The sequence below is a fragment of the Pygocentrus nattereri genome, chromosome 12, assembly GCF_015220715.1.
Source record: "Pygocentrus nattereri isolate fPygNat1 chromosome 12, fPygNat1.pri, whole genome shotgun sequence".
NCBI classification, from domain to species: domain Eukaryota; kingdom Metazoa; phylum Chordata; class Actinopteri; order Characiformes; family Serrasalmidae; genus Pygocentrus; species Pygocentrus nattereri.
In genome coordinates this window covers 17,465,136-17,489,514 of record NC_051222.1, presented here as the reverse complement: position 1 = coordinate 17,489,514, position 24,379 = coordinate 17,465,136, and the positions used below count along the sequence as shown (strand labels likewise).

Here is a 24,379-nt window from a genome sequence, read left to right as displayed (position 1 = left end):
AAAAACAGAGCAGCGTCTGCAGATGCTGAGGCACATAGCGTGCAGAGGTCGCCAACTTTCCGCAAACTTCATGTGGCCTTGAGATTTGCCCAAGAACAGAGTAGAGAGCTTCATGGAATGGGTTTTCATGGCTAAGCAGCTGCATCCAAGCCTTACATCACCAAGCGCAATGCAAAGAAGCACCGCCACTGGACTCTAGAGCAGTGGAGACGTGTTCTCTGGAGTGACGAATCACAATTCTCCATCTGGCAATCCGATGGATGAGTCTGGGTTTGGCGGTTGCCAGGAGAACAGTACTTGTCGGACTGCATTGTGCCAAGTGTAAAGTTTGGTGGAGGGGGGATTATGGTGTGGACATTGTCATGCTCCCAACTTTGTGGAAAGAGTTTGGGGGTGACCCCTTCCATGTGCACCAGTGCACAAAGCAAGGTCCATGAAGACATGAATGAGCGAGTTTGGTGTAAAAGAACTTGACTGGCTCAACCCAATAGAAAACCTTTGGGATGAATTAGAGCACTGACTGTGAGCCAGGCCTTCTCATCCAACATCAGTGTCTGACCTCACAAATATGCTTCTGAAAGAATGCTCAAAGTTTCCCGTAAACACCCCTAAACCTTGTGGAAAGCCTTCCCAGAAGAGTTGAAGCTGTTATAGCTGCAAAGGGTGGGCCGACATCATATTAAAACATATGGATTAAGAATGGGATGTCACTCAAGTTCATTTGTGTGTGAAGGCACACAAGCAAATACTTTTGTAATATACTGTATATATAGTCATTTAGTAATTCTTAACCAGTACATTATGATGTACTTTCTTATACTTATGACTTAGAATCTCCTAATTAATAATCATAATTAGATGATTTTTTTCTTTTTATCCAGTATGAATGGATTATTAAAAAAATACTTTTAAGGCTAAATCTTTATCTCAAAACTAAAACGATGTATCAGCATCCAGGCAGCATATGTTACAGTTTCATATAGTAACTTGCGAAGGAGGTTTTTGATGCGTTTAACTCTGGACGTCTGGTTCCTATCACCGCCACTGTCGTCAGTTGTCTCTACGCTGCAGCATTTCACAGCAAACTACTCTGAATGACTTTATTTACATCTGTACCATTTAACCAGAGAGAAAATCTGGAAAATCGGTGAACACCCCTTTAACCACCGTGACAATCTGGCAACCCGCGACGTCAGCTGTGCGATGAGCTTCCAGCGCTCCTGACACTGACGCTGCCGCTGGGCTGGGCTGGGCTGCACTCGGGCAGCTCTAACAGAGAAAGAAGGCTTTAAGTCCTTCCATAGGACTGTTAATGCGGAATCTTCCCCACCATGGACTCCTACCAGCGATTTAGTGACGAGAACTACAAGAACTGGCTGAAAGCCGCGGAGAGCCTCTACATACTGAGGAACTACATTCGCGATTTCGTCGAAAAGGAAACCGAAACTTACCACAGCTCTCTTCGGGAAACTCTGAAGGGGGGGACCTGTGCAAAAAAATGCAAAAAGGTAAACCGTAAAGGAAAAGCGAGCGGTTTCACGGTGTTTGGACGATGTTTGTCATCAGGCCTGTATATATTAGCATGTTAGCACAGTTTTAGCACTGTCATGACAACGAGTGAGCCGTTAGAGCTACAGGTCATTATAACTCATACAGATAAATACACTACAATAGTCGACACGCCCACACACACACACATATATATATATATATATATATATTTACTGCCCAGTGATCAAAATTAAGGTGTGGCTTTGGTACCAACTTAAAAGATGGTTCGTCTGGGGTTCTCTGGCTCTCTACAGAACCATAAGTTCTATGTAGAGCCGTTTCGTGCTTAAGTGGTTTCCTGCATGGTGAAATGGTTCTTCAGACTGAAGGAGGAAGTTTTTGTGGTTCTGTACAGCACCAAAAAGTATTCTTCCATTGTTTCAAGCTTGATGTAACAACAGCAGAACCATTTTTGGTGCTATATAGAAGCCTTATCATGAAGGTCCTATATAGAACCATGTACATTCTCCATCTGAAGAACCATTTCACCATTAGAACCATCTAAGTGTGTATATGTCATAAATAGTTGCATGGTTAACGGTGCTATCAGAAGATATCTGTGTGGATTTAGTGTGAAGATACAGCTAAAGTCCCCTTACAGCAAGTATCTTTACTTTCTATGTGTTTTGAGCTGATACTTCCTGAAGTTATATCTTTACACATACTCAAGTGGTTTTACTTCTACTTAAGACAGTATTTTACTATACACACAGATTCCATTAGTAGGGGATGTGAGGCTTGACATGCTTTTGGTCTAAAATATGTTGCGGAAGTCTGAACTTGAGAGTTGTGAGCAGCAACAAAAGAAATAATGTGCTGAAGCAGCCAAACTGAGTAAAAAGTGGCGATGTTTAAGTGGATGTAAATGTAATGTAGCGTCATCGTTATTGAAAGAGACGCAGCTTTAGAGACAAAGACCCAATCCCATTTCTTATTTTTGCCCCTACTCCTTGTTTTTTAGTGTCACTCTAACACCTTGGAACCCACGAAATGGGCCAACCCTCAAATAAAAACCAAAACAAAACGTTGCTTCATTAACAGGCTAATAGCGCTGCTCTGTAGGCGACCTGGCCCACCCATAGTGGTTGGTGTAGTGTCGTGATCAAATTGTAAGTCGCTGTAGATAAGAGCATCTGCCAAATGCCATAAATGTAAAAATGTAAATGTCTTCACTGATAGCAGAGAAGGGAAAGGTTCAACCACGCTGCTGGGCTTTAGTTACATTTAGGGCATCATATGCCTTCAAAGAGGGGGATAAGAGAGTTATTTATTATCGCCCTCTCCTAATTCTTTGGTGATAGAAGTCAGCTATTCACCAGCTTATAACTCGAATTTTCCCATTTCACCTTAAATGGTGCAGTAGTTACATTCTGGCGCTTTAGGCATCAGAACGGCTGGACTATTTAAGGTATAATGGGAAAGTTAGCTAATTAGCTACTGAGACATTACCATGCTATTAGCCTCTTATAAAGAAAACAACCATAATACATTGAAATAACATTAAACTAAGATAATACAATGGGTATTAATTCTATCATTTTTTTAACAGAGAAAATTCTCACATTTTTGAGTTTCTCTTGTCGCTCGCGCAGACATCTTGTCAGTTTTATTGTTTTTCTTCTCATAACACTCCATTTGGAGTGTGACTCTGAAAACCCTCTGTTTGGAGGGCCATGTAGCCCAACACTTCGCCCTGCCCCTCTATCTCAACAAAAATTGGGACACCCTAACCCTAGACTGAATGTGCAAAACAGAGGGCTGAGGGCGAAGTGGTAGGGGCGAGGAGTGAAATGGGATTGGACCTAAGTCATAGTGCTTTATTAACCAGATGTTGTACATTATCAGGATTTTTCTTAACTGCTTTCTCTAAGCCTTAGCTCTGGACTCTGCACTCTCTCAGCTCCTAGATCCAACACAGATCAACACACCTCCACTGAAGGCGAACAAGCCTCGCTTTTACAATTAAGAGTCCTTAGCAGAATGACCCCACGAATAAATGAAAAATGCACACATTTTGTGAACAAATTGAGTAAACCTCTGAATAAACTCAGAATTAATTATTAATTTATAGATGTGTTGTTTGTTGGAAACGTTGCTGTCCACAGTCACCTCTATGTGAGAAGTGTAATCTGTGGAAAGAAGAGATCTTGCGGCGTCGTGTTGGAAAGGGTGCTCTGGTACACTGGGAGAACGTCGAGCCACATCGCTGGCCTACAGAAAAATGGGAAGTGGCCAAGGTGAGCTATGGGCAGCACCACTTCATTCTCATTCTGTCATTATTATTTGTGTTTATTCTTTGACACTGTTCTTTTGCTTAGTGAACAAAGTAATCCCATTCTGGATTTGGCACAATTTATGTTGTATTGATTTCACTTTATTTACAATATGACCTTAGGTGTATATGCCACGTGGACAAAGTGGGCATCGCCGTTTTGAAGAGTTTGACATTGCTGCTATTCTGAACTTCATGGCTCAGTGCAAGCATTTTAAAAAGTTTCACCAAGGCCAGCTCATGACCAAGGTAAACATACTGAACGCCTTTAAATCCTTTGAAGGAAATTCCATATACAGTGTTAACAAAGTCTTTCAGAGTGGTTTGATGTGAAATGCAGATTCAAGAGAATCTGAATCAGAATTGTTCACAACGGTCGAGATGTCCAAGGTAATATTGGTCTTAACTCTGCTTTTCTGCACCACTCACTGCTGTTCAGACAGAGCTAGCAACCAGCTCCCGGTTGCCAGATTGGGAAAGTTATCATATTTTTGCATTTTAGTGTAACTTTCCAGGAAAAGATCATCAATGATGGTTTATCATTGCCTTTAAATATTTCAGTCAAGCTTTATCAAACAGCAAAATTTAAAATTTAAGTTAAAAGCCTGGTATATTTGTGTAGTAGACATCACAAAACCTGGTTCCTGTCACCACTATTGTAAAGAAATCTGAGTCACCAGGTTTCTCTACAATGCATCAACTTTGTCAGCAAGTGAATTGTGCAGAAGCGATTCCACTTTTAAGAACTTGCTTTTTCTGTGCCTTTATTTTTTTATTTCTGTATGTGTATGCATTTTAAAAATAAAGTCTAATGGAACATTTACTTTTTTCTGATTCATGTTAACCTGTCTTATTTCATCTACCTCAATGATAAAGGTAAATTATAATGGGGATTCATGATAACGTGGCTCTATGAAGCTTATGTTCCTTTTTTTCTCTGGGATGAAGGTCATCAACTTGAGGAATACGGTGATGCATTCCCCTGAGTTTAGGCTCAACAAGGAAAAGATGAGCAATGGCAGAAATAATGTTCTGTTGCTGGCAGAGCTTCTAGGGACCTGCATACCTAAACTGCATGAGACCATATCAGAGGAGATAAAGCAGGTACCTAGAATTATAGAGATTTTATAGAGTTTTATTTTATGAAGACTGCTAACATGTTTATATACTCCAGATCATGACATGTCTAATATCTTGAAATACTGTGTAATGGTACAGCTGAAACTTTTAAAACTGTTTATATGCTGTATTGTATAGTTTGATACAGTTTTGGAAAATTATCCTGGTCAAGTTTCCCAAGTGAATTTCAAGACAGAAAATCTGAAGCTGCTGGAGAGAGAACAGCAGGCCCTGAAGGAAAAGATTGAATTCCTCGCCCAACGTTATGACGCAGACCAACAAATAGAAATTAAAGTAAGACTAAAGTCCATGTTTCATTGAAAGTTGGCATACTTAACAATAGATTTTTGTGCCAACACATGTTTGTGAAGAGCCATAGAAAGGCATTGTAGGAATATGTTCTTTTTTCCCCCAAGTCTTTTACGTATTTTAACATTTATAAAAGCAAGCTGCATAAATAGCAGATTTTAGAATAACCATTATTCATGCAATAAGTTTTACATTACATATTTTATTGGATATAGTAGAGTAATTATTGACTGCTTATTGTAAAGTAACTACTGATTGCAGCTTTGATCCTGTAAGCAAACATAATTATGCTGTCAAAAATCATTTACCTGGTGTGTTCAGGAAGAACTGCAGGGTATGAAGAATTTCCTGGACCAAAACAAAGATCTCCTGGAGAGCCTGAGGCCTCAAGTGAACCGGCTAAATGAGATACAGGAGACAGTGGAGAAGCATGAGTTCCAGCTTGACAATCTGAATAACAGGGTTGGAAATCTGGAGAAGGTTACGCATGGTAGGTGAAAAAAATCAATAAAAAAAGAAAAAAAAAAGAAATAAGGCTCAATGCTACAGACACATGCAAATTGTAAAGGATAGATGATACCATGACAGATTTCTGTTTGGTCAGAGTTTTTTCAAATCCATCTTAATTCCAGCCAACCCTAACTTCAGTTTAATCTCAGCCAATAAATGTGGTGTTTATGGTGGTAATACTGGTGGTACACTACTAACAAATGCGAAGAAGACGGGAAGGTTCCTTACAATTTAAAAGATTGGAAACACTTTTTCAGTAGCACAAGAGAATCTGATAGACGGCACAAATAGAAACGGTTTGTTTGTGTTTAGACTCTTATATTCAGCTGTTTGTGATCTACAGACCCAATGTTCAGTGATGATCCACTCAAGTTCAAGAATCATCTGATCGAACAGGCTCGAAAAAGGAAATGGCCAGAACCTTTGTTTACAGAAGAACTTGATGCTAATGGCAAGGGTTCAGTTACTTCCATTATATTTAATGTATATTTATTACAAGAACTAAGGTGTTTGCATACATTTAAAGGTGTTTTAATTAATACTCAAAACACATTTTAATAATTATGTAAACAGTTAAACCAGTGAATAATTAAGATGCCAGTAAATAATTTAAACACCTATAATAATGAATAATTAAAACACCTTTAATGATTATTTTTGATGTAGTATCAAATCGGATCATAACTGCAGTGTACAGTGAGGGGGAAACGAGTATTTAGACACTTTCATTTCTGTTATTTAATATAATTTTAGTGCTTATGTTCACTTTGAATTTACATATTATTTTGAATTTACACATTATAATTTGTTTTGACTTTGTACTTTTTGTGTATTCATAAGCATAAACAAATATATGTTTAAAAACAAAACATTACACTCTATGTATATAGTACTGCACAAAACTGTTAGATACTTGAGAAATATTGTTTTTCGAAAGCTATTTATTTGAGCAAGAAGTATTTATTTGCTCTAAAAAACACATATTAGAATAAATACAAATAATATTAAGGACTGACTGTATTTGCCATGTAACCATTTTAAAGGAAGCTCAGTATTAACAGTATTAGCTTAATCTTGGACATTGACTGTTGAGCTAATACTGTTAATACTGAATGACTGTATATACTGTATAAAAATAAAAAAACATGAAAAACATTAAGATCAGTTATATCCCTAGTTAAGTATTATGAACTTAGCTGCTGACAGCTTAATAAGTTGGATTAAACAGGACTATATAGTTTAACTAAAACAAAAATGGATGAATATTTGTTTCCTCTCACTGTATTCTTCATAGTAGGTCATTCTTCATGTAGCATGAACACATGTATAGTTCCTCACAGTTTAAAGTTCCACTTAATGTCTTTACAGGTTATAGAGGTCGAGTGGTGGTGAATGGACGCACCTTTACTGGTTTACAAGTGTGTAATAACAAAAGGAGAGCTCACCAAGAGGTGGCCAAAATAGCTCTGGAAAACCTCAAATCTGAGTTTGAGGACACAGAAGAGGCATCAACAAGTGCATCATTGATATCCAGTACATCATCTACAAGTAACATGTCTTTCCTACATTATTGCAATTGAGATCAGTAGGCTTATTCTCAAAAATTGAAAAAGTGATTTGTAATATTTCAGTGTCTTCTGTGTTATCCTGCAGGAGATTATAGCTTTCCATGCTTGTTCTATTCTCAACAAAACACAGAACTTTTGATTTGGACAGCAGGCAGTTTTTACAAATTTGCAGCTTTTGATTTTAAGCTCTGCATTACAGGCAGCCTCTTTTATGGCACTGTGGCTGTGGTCCTCAGCAAAGAGGTTTGTTCTGATGGGTTTGTAAAAGAGGATGAAGCCCGTGAATCAGCGTACACAAACCTAGCTCGACAATTCGGCCTGAATGATCCTGGGACTGGTAGGTATCAGTGAAACTGGTGTACAGTCAGGGTTGGATCTGTCATGACATCATGTCAGGGGATCTAGTCAGGGGTTGGATCTGTCATGATATGATAATATCTGGTGTTTTTTCTATCCAACAGATAGTACTTTCAGGACAGTGGTCCTGGAACATTTGGCTAAATGTGGTATCCAGCCACCATTGGAAATCACAAGTCAACAGGATGATAAGAATTTCTGTAAACTTCAATTTACCTTTTGTGACAAAGGTGCATGGCGTTCTGTCTACTTTCATAACTGAAGAACTACTTATGCTATTAATTTCCTCCAAATAAAGTTTTCTGATTGTTTTAACCATGAGCAACATTCCCATGAGAACACTAGTCTGTGTCATCATTCACCATAGTAGCTTTGCTTGATTGATGTTCTCTTTCTTTGTTACCCATCTCTGATGAATATTATATGGTTTATGGTTTAAATCCTTCAGATGGCTCCACAACGAAGAGAAAAGCGGAACAGCAAGCGGCTAAGGTTGCACTACAACAGCTGTCTGGGTTCTTTAACTGTAGTTCTGATGATGTTCCTGATGAAAACTTCAAAGGCTTTCTGAAGGAACGTCTGGATGCTCTTGGCATGGTGAACCCTGTCTACAAAGCTGAACAAAATAAGCCCCCTGAAGATGCAGGGACCTCCAGCACCAGCAGAGATGCAGAACACAGTGAGTTTGGCTTCATTTGTAAATTATCAAGATTTTGATACCTGTGATGCTTGCTATGACATGAGGCAAGGTGTCCTTGAAAACTGTCAACATTTTTTATGCATTTCACAACTGTATTCAAAGTATCTTTCTTAGTGGAACTGCCTTAGATGATGAAGCGGTCAAGAACTGCAGTCCACCTAGCCCGCAGCCTAGTATTTGGAATGCAGCTACTAGGTGTGGGAATCTCTAGGCACCTCACAATTCGATTAGATTACGATTACGATTCAGAAGCTGTGATGCAATTATGAAACAATTATCGATGCATCTTTTTTTTCTATTCAGGATTTCTGTTTTCTCACTGTGTGAGGACTCGGTACTTTCAAAGCAAAGTATTTGTAATGATTCATAATGAATTTACTTCCAAGATCTTTTATTAATAAAACAAATGGAAGTGATGTGGCAAGTGAACTGGAAGGCTCTCATTCACTGCTCTTGTTTGGAGCACATGAGACGCTGCTGCCATTCATCTGTGATAAAATGCAGTCCGATTTTGGTCTTGTAGAGAGTCGGGGGGTTGCTGTGTCAGTAAAATATCTTTGCGACGAGAAGCAGTATCTTAGCTCCAAAGTGTCCAGCATAGCGCGAAAGCTCTGGTTCTCAACGACTGAGAATGGACACAAATCCTTGGTTGGCAGCTAGTACAATCTGTAGGAAAATGTGTGGAAACGTGTAATATGGTTTCCAAAGTATTTTAGTTTAGTGTGACACAACAAGTATATATGGCTCTTATGCAGGTCCTTTTCCCCTGATGTGCAGACTGCAGGTCACCTACCAATGCAGTCTTGCTTAGCTAGTAGCTAAGGAAATGCAAAGAGAGAGATTTAAGACAAGCATTTGCAGATGAATAGACTTATTCAGAAGCAACGCAGTTGGTTTCCAGGGTGCATTTAATCTACATTTACAGACTGTCAAACACTAAAAAGTGGTGAAGATGAAGTCAGCTTCTCTTTCGATTTTCCTGGTCCACTTTAAATGGTGCCGTATTTACATTCTGGTGACATTTTACAATAAGCTGTTCTACTTTTTGAGGAAAAGTGTCCTGGTAGAGACGGGAGGGAAGTGGCTGTAGATAAAGCTTAATGCAGACCAAAGTAAGTCTGCATTTTCATTTATATAGTTTAGCCTATACTAGGACATTAGCATATACCGAGACACATTGGACATAAAATGTTGTGGCTCCCAAGGTGGTTTGTTTTTTTGTTGAAAGGACAAATGGTCTCTTCTTAACATTTGTGTTGTGACTCCTGACCTAACCTGGCTTTTAATGCAGAGGGAGCCGGTTGGATTTCTCACTCATCCACAGACTTGCCAAGCACTGCACTTCAGCACTTCCAAACTTCGTCTTTTGTGTTCTGTCAACGTTATGGTATAAATTAAATATTTTGAAAATCGTTTATTGACATTTGTGTATCGATTCAGAATCGTTCACATCCGCATCACGATGCATCTAAGAACTGATTTCCCCCACCCCTAGCAGCTACAGTGTTCTGTCTACACATAACTGATGTAGATTATCAGCTATTTATGAAGTGTTTACTGAACTGGATCACGTGTTTTCTGTAGGACAGCTGGTCTCTTGGAAAATAACACACATTTAGTTCTTGCATTATTGCTCCAAAAAACCTGAACCTTTAACTGGCCTGTGTTATTTTCGATAGCATTAAAAAAGTCTTCTGAACAAAATTATGTTATGAAGTCACTTTCTGAGTGATTTTAAAAGTTGTGCAGACGTTAATTTTAGGCTCCCTCGCTGTATGAAAGACATGTGCCTAACATTCTCACGTGTGAGAGCACTTTTTTTACACTTGTGCTAACACATTTTACATTTTTTTCACAGATTTTTCACATTGTGTGCAAAAATGAATATGAGGGTTGTCCAACATCATGTGATCATTCACATGAAATTCATGTCTTTTTCTGTAATGACATAAACTCACTTTGAAAGATAAAACTATACGTGAAGTATATTCTCCCTCCCACTTAATAATAAAGTAGTTTATGTTTAACTTGCTGTGACTCTGCAGTATCCAGCACACAGCCAACACACGACCAAGAGAATACTAGCCTTCAACCAAAGGACAGTCTTGCTGTTGTCCAGCCTCCACCCACAACACCCTCAGGCTGTGCTGCTGTCGGGCTTAAAATGGAGGCTTGCGACTCCTGCCCTGCACCCATACCAAGAGAAGTGATCATGGAGGATCACACAGGTACACACAGATCTGCTTTGCATGAGAATGTGGTCTTACAAAAATATCCAGTAGGGTGTGCCATAATCAAAGAAAAGGTGATGCATCATTTTCCTACACATTGTGGAAAGCAACAGATCATAAGTTCTAATCAGTTTTTAGAAATAGAATTTTTTTCATTAAAGTAGTAAAGTATTGCTGTAAGTCAGGGGCTTCCAGATCCAGTACTGGGGACCCCACACAGTGCAGGTTTTTGTGCTTTCCCCCATCTAGCACACCACATAGAATTCATTAGCAAGTTTCTCATGTGGCTCAGGATGTTAGAGCAGGGAAAACACAAAATTGAGCAGAGCATGATGTCCCTAGGACTGACTTTGGGAATCCTTGGTCTAAGTAATCTATACTTTTACATTTGACATCATTGAAAAAAACTTAAATTATCTGGTTTCTTAAAGATTCTGAGTTCATTGAACGTCTAAACAAGAGTTTTTAGTTCTGTCTTAAGTACCATTTACTTACTTACTGTTTTTTTTAACAGTGCAACTGCATCTATGACTGTGTGTTTTACAGAGATCAGTTTACTTCTAGCACTGTATCATCTTAAATCTCCATCTGTAACAGTAGAGATATAAAGGTGTCAGCCTTTAGAGATTAAACCTTATATTTAATTTTGCAGCTTTTGATTTTAAGCTCTGCATTACAGGCAACCTCTTTTATGGCACTGTGGCTGTGGTCCTCAGCAAAGAGGTTTGTTCTGATGGGTTTGTAAAAGAGGATGAAGCCCGTGAATCATCGTACACAAACCTAGCTCGACAATTTGGCCTGAATGATCCTGGGACTGGTAGGTATCAGTGAAACTGGTGTACAGTCAGGGTTGGATCTGTCATGACATCATGTCAGGGGATCTAGTCAGGGGTTGGATCTGTCATGATATGATAATATCTGGTGTTTTTTCTATCCAACAGATAGTACTTTCAGGACAGTGGTCCTGGAACATTTGGCTAAATGTGGTATCCAGCCACCATTGGAAATCACAAGTCAACAGGATGATAAGAATTTCTGTAAACTTCAATTTACCTTTTGTGACAAAGGTGCATGGCGTTCTGTCTACTTTCATAACTGAAGAACTACTTATGCTATTAATTTCCTCCAAATAAAGTTTTCTGATTGTTTTAACCATGACATTGTTAATCTGTTAGCAACATTCCCATGAGAACACTAGTCTGTGTCATCATTCACCATAGTAGCTTTGCTTGATTGATGTTCTCTTTCTTTGTTACCCATCTCTGATGAATATTATATGGTTTATGGTTTAAATCCTTCAGATGGCTCCACAACGAAGAGAAAAGCGGAACAGCAAGCGGCTAAGGTTGCACTACAACAGCTGTCTGGGTTCTTTAACTGTAGTTCTGATGATGTTCCTGATGAAAACTTCAAAGGCTTTCTGAAGGAACGTCTGGATGCTCTTGGCATGGCGAACCCTGTCTACAAAGCTGAACAAAATAAGCCCCCTGAAGATGCAGGGACCTCCAGCACCAGCAGAGATGCAGAACACAGTGAGTTTGGCTTCATTTGTAAATTATCAAGATTTTGATATTTATGATGCTTGCTATGACATGAGGCATGGTGTCCTTGCCTCAGAGATGCAGAACACAGTGAATTTGTAAATGATCAAGATTATGACATTTGCGATACATTTGTGAGGAATTTTATGTAAAAAAACAAAACAAAAAAAAAACACACAGAAATGTTTTGTCAGTATTTTAAATGTCCTATGACACTATAATGGAAGTGCTTTGACAGTTTTGCCAAAATTTGCCATTACACGATCAGCACAAACAAAATCTGTTTTTTAAGCAGCTTGTTCTTTACATTGTGTGAACATTTCATGATATAAGGACCAATAGAAATTTTTCATTTTTACATTTCAAATGTTTACTTTTTATATTGTCTTACATTAAAGGCTAAGAATGTTTTTGCTTTCTCCTGTTTCTTACTGTTTTGGAGATCCATGTTTTTATATGATGTATTATACTACAAATGAACCACAGTAGACAAAGCAGCGAGGTTTTCCCATAAATCTTTCCAATGAATATGGCCTATGGCACGTTAAAGAGGAGTTCCACCTTTTTTTAAAATGTGTGCATAATTCAGTAGTTCAGATGAACAAAGTCATTTCACAAAGTCATTTCACACTCAAAGTGCTTTGGTGTGAAATGGTTCATTGCTGAGAAACTTGAACATGAAACTGAAATTTACAAATGTCTTTAGAGTGGTGGTGATATGAACCAGGGGTCACAAAGTCGACAACACAAATATAGCCATTTTATTAACTGTCCAAAACCACCAATGAAGCTACATGTGTCTGAGTTTTTATATGTAATGTTGATGGTGGTAAAATAGCGGTAAATCTGCAATATTTATTTGGGGACTATTTTGACCTACAATGTTACTATATAACTGCATGTACCTATGTGCCATGAATTTAAATGACTTAAAAGTATGTTTTAGGCCAAAACTTTCTCTATTGTGATAATGTCTCTGGCATCATGCGGTGTGTTCATAACTGTCATGTAGCCTAATAGCTTTCTGTAAGGGAGCTTTTAGAGGCATTAAATTCAGCTGTCTGGTTCCTATTACCATCACTGCCCTGCACTGTGTACTACCTATACATAACTCATACAGCTAATGAAGGGCTCATTAATCAGCTGATGAACTGGATCAGGTTTGTTGTGGAAGGGGATAGTTCAAACAGTGCAGTGCTGTAAGTTCCAAGGAGCAAGATTAAGAAACAGTTCTACTGGTCATTTTTACAACCATGCCTGCCTCCTATCAAATGCATAGGTTTTCATTTAAGTTAAAATTAAAGTTCAAGCATTTTTCTATTTTATTTCATTTAAAACTACATACTAAATATATTGTAAATCTGCTTAATGTCTGTTGTGTGTTGTAACTGAAATATCATTTCTAAACATATAACAGTCTTTTTCCTTCCCAGTAAATCTTCCTAAAGTTTTGCACATATTGTTATATAGCAAACCAGAACGTCCACTAATGTTAAGAGGGCACTCCCTGTTATCTGGGAAAGAATTGTCATTGGCACCTTACATCTATAAATAAAGATATAGTTGTCATGGAAAAGTGTATACTCTTTAAACAGCATTGAAGGCATTGTGACTGAATATAGTTTTGCCAGTCATACCACTTCTAACAATGTACATTTATAAATAGGCCCTATGTGATGGAAATGAAAAGCTGGCTGAAAATGTAATAAAATTTAAAATGCAAACCTAGAGAGGGCGTACATTACTGGTACCACTAAAGTTGTTTATGTTGACCTTGCTGTGATTCTGCAGTATCAGGCACACAGACACAGAAGCACGGAAAAGAGAAGGACAGTGTGGCTGTTGTCCAGCCTCCACCCACAACACCCTTAGACTGTGTCATCGGACTGACAACAGAAACTCGGGACTCCAACCCTTCACTCATACCAAGAGAAGTGGACTTGCAGGATCATACAGGTGCACACAGATCTGCTTTGCATGAGAATGCTCTTAAAAATATCTTCCAAAAGTGCTGCATAGTCAAAAAGGGTGACTCCATAATCATTTTCCCACACATTATGGAAAGCAATTTACTTTAATAAGTGTCTAATAAGTGTAGTTTTTTTTAAATAAAAGTAATTAGGGTGATGTAAGTCAGAGATTCCCAATTCCAGTGCTGGGAACCCCACACTAGAACCTATTAGCAAGTTCCTCAAGTAGGTCACGTACGAGTAGTGACTGATACTGTGTACATATGTATGTTTTGCAGAGATCAAATCCCTTCTGGCCGTGTATCACCTCAAGCCTCCATCTGTAACAGTTGAGCGTGTTTGCACTAATCAGAATTTCAGCCTTACAATGAACATCAACTTGGACAAATTCACCTTTAAGAACAGCAATGTCTACACCTCTAAAAAAGATGCCATACGCAAAACCTATTATTCACTCGGGTGTGCGTTGGGAGTTTTCCAGAAAGACACAGGTATCCTTCTGTTCTTTGATTCTGTCTATTTTTTAAAATAAGCATTTTTAAAAGAGTATGGCTATTGCACTAATGTTATTGGTTTGTCTCTCTCTTTAAGATGAAAGTAAGGCAACTATGTTGGTGAAACAAGATTTTTCACAGAAGTCTCTCACTCATCCTAAGGAAGACATTAAGGATGATAAGAATTTCTGCTGCTCCCTTACCGAGATAACATACAGCTTAGTCTGTGATGGACAAGGTTAGTCGGTTGGCTGTGTAGTGCCACATGCACTTTAAATCTATGTATTAAAAAAACGGGTGACAAATTAAAAGAAAGAACCATTTAAAGAGCCTTGGTAAGGTGTTGGGCCACCATGAGCTGACAGAACAGCTCCAGTGTGTCGTGGCATAGTGATAGAACACTGTTCTTCCAAGTGGTATTATTTCAGTTGATGTTTTGATGATGGAAGTGGAGAGCATTGTGTAACATGCCAGCCCGGAATCTCCCATGAGTGTTTAATTGGATTGGGATCAAGTGACTGTGAAGGCCAGAGCATTTGATTTACCTTACTACTGTTCTCATCAAACCATTCAGTGACCCTTGGTGCCCTGCAGGTCGAGGCTCTGTAACCCCCTCTCCAAGTATTCAGGCCTGTATAATTCTCACTGTATATTCAGATTCAGATTCAGATTCAGATTCTGATTCCTTTATTGATCCCAGGGGGAAATTGCAGTTGTTACAGTTGCAGCCATTTATGTAAAAATAAACACTTTACTAATAATTTAAAACAATATATAGAATTTACAGTATGTATAATTTAAAACAATATATAGAATTTACAGTATGTATAATTTAAAACAATATATAGAATTTACCGTATGTATGTGCACCAGATTTAAGTACTCTACACACACAATTGTTGTTATTGCACATATGAACAGTTTCACACACTGAGGGAGGAGTTATGGAGTTTGATGGCCACTGGTAAGAATGACTTCCTGTGGCGCTCTGTGGTGCATTTTGGTATGATGAGTCTTGAGCTGAATGAGCTCTTGTGTCTCATCACCGTATCGTAGAGTGGGTGGGAGCCATTGTTCATAATGGCCCGCAGCTTAGACAGCGTCCTCCTCTCCGACACTGCCGTCAGCGAGTCCAGCTCCACACCCACAACATCACCGGCCTTGCGGATCAATTTGTTGAGTCTGTTGGCATCTGCCACCCTCAGCCTGCTTCCCCAGCATGCAACAGCATAGAGGATAGCACTCGCCACCACAGACTCATAGAAGATCCTGAGTATAGTCCGGCAGATGTTGAAGGACCTCAGGCGCCTCCGAAAATAGAGACGGCTTTGGCCCTTCCTGTAGAGGGCGTCAGTGTTCTTAGCCCAGCCCAGTTTATTGTCAATATACACACCCAGATATTTGTAATCATCCACAGTGTCCACACTGACCCCCCTGATGGACACAGGGGTCACCGGTGCCTTGTCCCTCCTCAGGTCCACCACCAGTTCCTTTGTCTTTGTCACATTGAGCTGCAGGTGGTTCCGCTCGCACCATGCGACAAAGTCCTTCACCGTTGCCCTGTACTCATCCTCCACTCCCTTGCTGATACATCCAACTATTGCAGAGTCATCAGAAAACTTCTGAAGGTGGCAAGTCTCTATGCCACACATGCACTGACCCACTTGTAGAGAATATGACGAAAGATGACTCATCTCACCATTTCACTTTTTTCCACATCTCTGTAGACCAGTGTCAGCGTTTTTGTACCACTGAATTCTCAGATGGTCATTTGTCTTTGTGACGAGGGTTTAACTGCAACCCATGATATCTTTCTCTATGTAGTTGTACATTGACTATTAGTGCTGACACAGCCTGATCACATCCTTACATTTTCCCTTACATATCGCACTAATTGGCGAGCATCAGAGTCGTTAAATGGGCATTTGTAACCACAATTTCCGGCACAGTGTACTGACATCTTTCCTATAGATGTAAATGCAGGTGCCACTTTAGTGACTGTTTGTATTGAGACACTAGCCAGTAGAGTAGTCTTTGTGACTGAAGCTCCCACTGACTTTGCTAATGAACCCTCTATCGAAGTCTTTCCGATCATTTTCTTAGAACCCAGTATTCTAAAATTTCTCACTTATGTATTAACACCTAAAATGTAATTGTAAGATATGCACTTAACTTGGTCAGAAATTTAATAAAACCTAACAACGTAATAACATGCCCATTAACTAACAAGAGCCTCCACTTTTAAGACTGGTTCTGGTTGCAACTTGCCAGGTCTGGACAAATCTTATGAAATAATGACACCTTATAAAAGTTTTTCCTTTGATTTGTCACTCAAATATATCTGTCTAAATACATTTTATTTTGTGTACATTGAAACACAAAACAAATTCCTATGTTGCCTTCAACTAAAAAGCTAGATCATGTATGATAAGTGTCTACATGTCTTTTCCACAGGCTCCTCAGAAGCAAAGGCAAAACAAGACGCTCTGCAGAAGGCCCTGTGCACTCTGCCCTTGCTCTTCGGTCATGAGGCCTTGCCTGCATCCAGCAGCACTGAGGAAACTGAATTCCAGATTAATACCTTACTGAGAAATGCGTGCCAGAAAGATCTCGCTTTCTCTCTCAAACCCAACCAGCACAATATCTCTGTTGACCTCCGATTCAAAGACTTTATCATGGCTAGCAAAAGCCAAAGGACCAAAAAGGAAAATCGAAATCTTCTCAGCAAACGTATTCTGGGTCTGCTGGGGGAGGAGACAGGTCAGAATGTGATGGCGATGCTTAGTGTGTGGTTGTTTTATGACTATGATTAAAAAATGGAAGTCATGCTGACTATTAGTGCTGACACAGTCTGATCACGTCCTGCATTCACGTCCTACATTCTCAGTCAACTGAGTAACAGTTGCTTTTCCAAAAAATTGGAAATCATGCTGAAAGGCTGTAAAGTGCTTAAACAAGTATATATTGTCATACATTTAATTACATAATAGTATTTTGTAATGTCTTATTGTCATTCCACAGAACCACATTGTCCATCATTAAGAAACTGCTTAGATGACTGGTTTAAACAAAGAAATCTGCAGCAGCCTGTGTTTGAGGATACGGATGAGGCACAAGGATCTAAAGCTACTTTTTCAGTTGAACTGTCCTTTAGACATCCAGGTAAGAACAACATATTGTCAAATATATATGCTCTCTTTTTTTCTCTCTCTCTCTCTCTCTCTCTCTCTCTTCCTCTCTTTCTGTCTCTCTCTTGCTTCAAATATATACAGTAGCATTAAAAAGTTATAATTGCTAATAATTGTTATTTTACTTAATAATAACTTCTGCAGTGTAGATTTTCAGTCTCTAATACTATGAACTACTGACCAGATAGTACACTGAATGCCCAAAGTTATGTGGATACTTTTCCTAATTATTAAATTCCCGGTGTTTCAGCCACATTCATGGCTAACAGGTGTATAAATTCATAAATCTCCATAGACAAGTATTGAGTCAAGAATGAGTCATACTGATGAGCTCAGATACTTTCAACATTGCACTTTGCCACAAGTCCATCCATTCATGGGGGGGGTGTGTACACACTGGGCAGGTTGCCAGTCCATCACAGAGCAGACAGACACAGACAGTCACTCACACCCAGGGGCAATTTAGCATGTCCAACTGGCCTGACTACATGTCTTTGGACTGTGGGAGGAAACCGACGCAGACACGGGGTGAACATGCAAACCTGAACCTGATCACCCGGCCAGGGAATCGAACTCAGGCCCTCCTTGCTGTGAGGCGAGAGTGCTACCCACCACACCACCGTGCTGCCCACAAGTCACAAGTCACTGCCACAAGTCAGTTTGTGTAATTTCTGATCTGCTAGATCTTCCCAGATCAACTATATGTGAGGAGAAGAGGAGAAACAACAGCTTACGAACACTAAAGCACATAAAAATGTACCTGTCCACTGGAAGCAACATCAGCACAAGAACTGTACATCGGAAGCTTCATGTAATCTGTTTCCATGGACAAGCAGCTGCACACAAGCCTAAGTGTGGGTTTTGTGCCAAGTCTCTTAGTTCAAGTGAAGAGTAATGTTAATACCACAGCATACAAAGAACTTTTAGAGAATTATAAGCTTCCTACTTTGTGGCAACAGTTTAGAGAAGGCCTTTTCCTTTTTAGCATGACTGTGCCCCGGTGAGGTTAATAAAGACATGGTTTGGTGCAGAGGAACTTCAGTGGCCTACACAGAGCTCTGAGCTCAACCCCACTGAACACCTTTAGGATGAATTGGAATGTCAACTGTGAGCCAGGCCCTCTCATCCAATATCAGTGTCTGGCCTCACAAATGCTCTTCTGGATGAATGAGCACAAATTTCCACAGACACACTCCAAAATCTTGTCGAAACCTTCCCAGAAGAGTGGAGGCTGTTATAGCTGCAAAGGAGGGATGACTCCATACTAACGCCAATGTTTTTGCAATGGGGTGTCCACCAAGCTCATATAGGTGTGATGGTTGGGTGTACACATACTTTTGGCCATAGAGTGTATTTCAAGATTTTTTTTATATTTCAGGTTTTAAAGAACACCACAGTATTGTTAAATGTTAAACAATAAAAGTCGTAGCTTCATAATACAATCGTGATTAAAAAACAGGGACCCCAAACATTTGATTTCTGTTTCCAATTTTTTTGCATGGTAGTATACATCCCTGTAACTGACCTATGGTTTGTTTAATCCTTAGACTGGGAAGACAGCATGGAGAATGCGAAGAAAAATCTGGTCCAGGAGCTTGAGAAAAGGTTTAAGTATTTGATTGACCAAAGCAAACAGGATTAATGTCATCTACTAAGTATGCACTACCAAGTTGATCTTAAATGTACTTTTTCAAGTGAAAAGGAAGCTTTTAGAATCTATGCACTTTAAGTAGGGTATGAACAAAACACAAGGCTTATGTGAGGCACTTAGAGCTATAATCTGGATTCACTGCTTCTGGACTGGAGTTTTTAAAACCTGTATCAATTAGGAGGCAGTTTTAGTAACAGTTGAGATGAAATCTTACAGTCTTTTACAAGTTAACTCATCATTATCTGAAATTTTTGCATTAACTTTGGTCTCTCTTTTGTCTGAACTTTCCTGAGCACAAATCAGAACAAGCTCTGGCATTTGAACTGATAATACTAAATGTAGTTGTCAGACATAAATAGGTTACATTGCCTATAAGTGCTGAACTTAATGGTTTTTAAAACAATAATGTTTTTTTAAAACAACATGTGACGCATTTTAATGCATTTTCTTTACATTTTAAGGGTGAGATTCTAACTTTATGTCCAGTTAAGTGAAATATTATACTGCATTTTAAACTTAGGAGCATGTTTTTTATTCACTCCAGCAGGGGTGCAGAACTCGGTCCCAAAGGGCTGGTGTTTAGCATAGTTTGGTGGTTCCTCTACTCAAACACACATCCAAAACCTGGCAATTGACAGATGAGTTGAATCAGGTATGTTTGAGCAGGAACATCACCAAATTGTACTGGACAAGCCCCCCACGCAGATGCCATTTAAGTTGTCATTAATACATTTTATATGTTAGTGCTGCAAATATTAATGGTCCTAGGACCATCTTGTAGATTTTCAAAGGGGTTTAGGTCAGAGGACTGGGGTGACCATGTCAAAATGTCAAAAGCTTGATTCTGTGGTTATTGAACCCTTTTTGTGTGGATTGTTCTGCTGGAAACATCCAACCTTTACCCAGTTTTAGTAATGCGTGTGTGTCAGAAGTGGGTTCCCAGGGCTTTTGGAGGGAAAAGCAGCCCCAAAACTTTCTCTACTCTAGAGACCATCTGCTATACTTCAGAGTGAGGATGAGGTTCTTTTCAGTGTAATCATCTTTCTTTTTACATCAAACATACCTTGAATGTTTGTTGCCAAATAGCTCTATTTTTGTCTCATCTGACCATAGAAACCTGTTTTGGTAGAGTCTTGAGAACTCCAAGTGCTTATATATTTTTTTCTGTCATGTCTTCCAAAACTTGTTGGCTTGGAGGTGGTGGAGCCGTGATGAACCTTTCAGTCTGGGCCATCTGTGGTTATTTGGAAAATTACACAGAAGCTGCATTGAAAACTGCATACTATCATACACCTCAATTACTAATACATTCATTTACATACGTATTATGTAAAGCACAGCATGTGGAGCTGGACTGACCAGATGCTTTATCATGTACTAGTCGGTCAGTCAGTCCACTTACAAAATATATTGCGGATACTGCCCTACATGAATTCATCTCAAATAAAGCTTTAGATGATGAAGCTTCATATATGAAATATGTCTTTTGGTAACTCCTGGAAACTATGACAAAAAATATTTAAGCTTGGATGAGAAACCAAACATTTGAGTGTGACTTTTGAACATCAGCCATTTTCCTGTCCTGTGTCTGTAGAAAATTAGTCTTAATATGGTATTTGCTGTAAAGTATGGAGTGGATGAATATGAATATTTGAATATACTTTTTACGAATCTTTACAAACATGGTGGGATAAATGTCATGAATGTCAATTTCAATGTCAGTATTTTGTGAAATTGTTGAAGCATGAGGATGGTAAATTATATATCGGCCAAGCTTTTTGCTCACTGACACATTTGTGGAAGAGATACTCGTCTGCATTCCTAAATATTTGAAGTGTTGACTGGATAGTAGAGCCGTAAGTTGCTGAGAAAACAGAAATAAATGATCATGGGGAAACAGTACCTACAAGTGTGTTGTTCTTGTCTATCCTGAAAATATTTTATGATACATTCAGATTTTGTACCAACAACATATTGCAGTACGTTGCACATTAATATGGGGTCTTATTAAGGCTAATGAAACTCTTACATAACATCATCATCTCTTTCATCAGCACTGTGATCATCATCTCCATCATTCCATTACGACTTGAACATATAGCTGTTAGTGTGAAACTGAAAGAGCCAGTTCTGTGTGCAGTAAGGATATAATGGTGCTTGTCTTTGAGTGTCTGTAATTGGAATGAAAGTTCAGTCCTATGTGTGTGTTTTTACCACATCCTGAAAATAAGACAAAAAACAAAGAGCCATTACACAGGAAACAGCATGTGTTCGTACTGTAAAATGTGAGGACAGCTTTAGCTCCATGCGTGGTTTATAGCACAACTGAAAAGAGATCATTTTAATGGCATATATGGAGCCATTCCTGTTTTGACTTAGGATTTTATTGCATGTAAAATCCTGTCTCTATAGTTTTAGAAACATACACTGCCTGGCAAAAAAAGGTCACCACCTGAATTTAACTAAGCAAATAGGTTATTAAACCCTAACTGATGCAGTGAGTAGCTTCTCATTTGTTAAACAACCATGCTGAAAGACTGTGGTCGTGGAAAAGATGTTAATCTGTTTCAGAAGGGTCAAATTATTGGCATGAATCAAGCAGAGAAAACATCTAAGGAGATTACTGAAAGTACTAAAATCGGGTTAAGAAGTGTTCACCGCATTATTAAAAAGTGGAAGGACAGTGGGGAAACATCTTCGAGGAAGGAATGTGGTTGAAAAAAAATCCTGAATGATCGTGATCGGCGATCACTAAAACGTGTGGTGAAACCAAATCGTAGAAAAACATCAGTAGAACTCAGGAATATGTTTAATAGTGAAAGTAAGAGCATTCCCACACGCACAATGCAAAGGGAACTCAAGGGATTGGAACTAAACAGCTGTATAGCCTTAAGAAAACCACTTATCAGTGAGGCTCACTGGCAAAAACGACTTCAATTTGCTAGAGAGCATAAAGATTGGACTCTGGAGCAATTGAAGAAGGTCATGTGGTCTGATGAGTCCAGATTTTCCCTGTTCCAGAGTGATGGGTGCATCAGGGAAGAAGAGAGGCGGCTGAAGTGATGCACCCATCATGCCTAGTGCCTACCGTACAAGCCTGTGGGGGCAGTGCTATGATCTGGGGTTGCTGCAGTTGGTCAAGTCTAAGCTCAGCAATGTTATGTGCCCAAAGAATGAAGTCACCTGACTACCTGAATATACTGAACGACCAGGTTATTCCATAAATGGATTTTTTCTTCCTTGATGGCATGGGCATATTCCAAGATGACAATGCCAGGATTCATCAGGCTCAAATTGTGAAAGAGTTCAGGGAGCATAAGACATCCTTTTCACACATGGATTGGCCACCACAGAGTCCAGACCTGAACCCCATTGAGAATCTTTGGGATGTACTGGAGAAGACTTTGCAGAGTGGTCCAAATCTCCTAACATCAATACAAGATCTTGGGGAAAAATTAATGCAACTCTGGACAGAAATAAATGTTGTGACATTGCAGAAGCTTGTGGAGACGATGCCACAGCGAATGCGTGCCGTAATCAAAATATTAGTGTGTGTCACCTTTTTTATTTTTTTTTTGGCCAGGCAGTGTATATGGGACATTTTTCCTGGCTTACGTTGACCTGGGCTGCCCTTTTATCTATGAAGACCATTGTTTCTTATTCCGCCTGAGGAGAGTAACCCAAATATCAAGACTAATACCATGTACAGGACTCCACTTAGTTATCTGAACTCATGTCAGCCTTTCAAATACAAACACTGTTAAAGGAACAGTTCACCATAAAAAAAATTGATTATGATCATGATATTCCATAAATACATATATATATGGATATACCACAAATACAGTCGATTAGTCATGAAGACGTTTCATGTCAAAATTTTACTTTAGTTTTTATTTAGCTTATTTAATGTCCAAAAGATTGTGATCTCTGTCTTCGACATTATATTTTGTTAAAGATAGATATGTACAAAATTATTCTTACATGAATTGTGGCAAGCTGTAGAAACTGAGGAAATGTTAGCTTTTGTCTAGAATGATGAACAGAGCTGTAGTTGATTCACTTAACATATAATAACTTCTTTATTTTCCCAAGAAATTTAGATGTTGATTAAGACATCTTAAAATACTTCCTGGTATCTAGATTACAGTATTTAATTCTACATTGTATAGTTATTGTTGAAGAAAACCAGCAATAACTAATATGACGAGTTGTTCCAAAACATTTTAATGGTAGTTTACGTACATCATCAGTCTTAATGGCAGAGTAACAAAACGGCCTGTCTAGTTTTAACAGGTGAAGAGAGGTCAGGCAGTGGTGCAAATAAATTATGGGCAGTACACTGATATTCTTTTGGCACATTATCTTGTGGAAATCAAATAAAACATGCAAGTACCCCTATAGCTATACTGCTTAGAGTGCATGAAGCAGAGTAAACACAGTGTGATCGAGCTTACGAGCTTATGAACTTTGGTCAACATCTTAGTGTTTCCTGTGGAGCACTTGTACGCCTTTCCCATCCATTCTCAGCGTGACACTTCGCTCAAGAAAAAAGCAAAGTCTGGTGAGAGAGAGGTTTCTGTTTTGATTTGTTTGCAATTGTGGCTTGCAGAGGTATAACGTTTCTTGTGGCAGGGCCTCTCACGCAGCTGAGACCCCTCAACGCTTGTTTTTTACATTAAAAAAATTGCAATTATTTTTGCCAACAGTTCGGGTACAGGCAACTTGCATTTGCTACTGGAGTGTCAGTCAGGTCATATGGGGTCAAAATAACTGGACAAGCTGACTGACATCACCCTGCTGAAAAACAAAAGTATAAACCATTAGCCATCCTATTGTCTCAATCAATGTTTAATAGCGCTAAATAAATGTCTGACATCATTTTTTGCTTTATTTTATACTTTTCCTAATGTAGTGG

The 24,379-nt window shown here is 38.9% G+C and overlaps 1 protein-coding gene across 2 annotated transcripts; it reads left to right on the top strand.

Moving 5' to 3' along the window:
* Positions 1 to 1,180: 1,180 nt before the first annotated feature.
* On the top strand, positions 1,181 to 21,363 carry si:ch211-91p5.3. 2 transcript variants are annotated; one of them, XM_017710082.2, is made up of 21 exons: positions 1,183 to 1,508; positions 3,657 to 3,788; positions 3,947 to 4,072; positions 4,772 to 4,927; positions 5,081 to 5,236; positions 5,573 to 5,741; positions 6,105 to 6,212; positions 7,130 to 7,309; positions 7,529 to 7,666; positions 7,791 to 7,916; positions 8,135 to 8,365; positions 10,432 to 10,614; positions 11,297 to 11,434; positions 11,559 to 11,684; positions 11,919 to 12,149; positions 13,950 to 14,114; positions 14,407 to 14,619; positions 14,720 to 14,860; positions 17,077 to 17,382; positions 17,644 to 17,784; positions 19,358 to 21,363. In XM_017710082.2, exons 1-21 carry the CDS (start codon positions 1,332 to 1,334, stop codon positions 19,450 to 19,452), a joined length of 3,438 nt encoding a protein of 1,145 aa, XP_017565571.1. In that variant the 5' UTR covers positions 1,183 to 1,331; the 3' UTR covers positions 19,453 to 21,363. The 2 variants fall into 2 exon arrangements, with proteins under 2 accessions (XP_017565572.1, XP_017565571.1); XM_017710083.2 differs by lacking the exons at positions 10,432 to 10,614; positions 11,297 to 11,434; positions 11,559 to 11,684; positions 11,919 to 12,149 and having other exon boundaries at positions 1,181 to 1,508.
* The last annotated feature ends 3,016 nt before the right edge of the window (positions 21,364 to 24,379 follow it).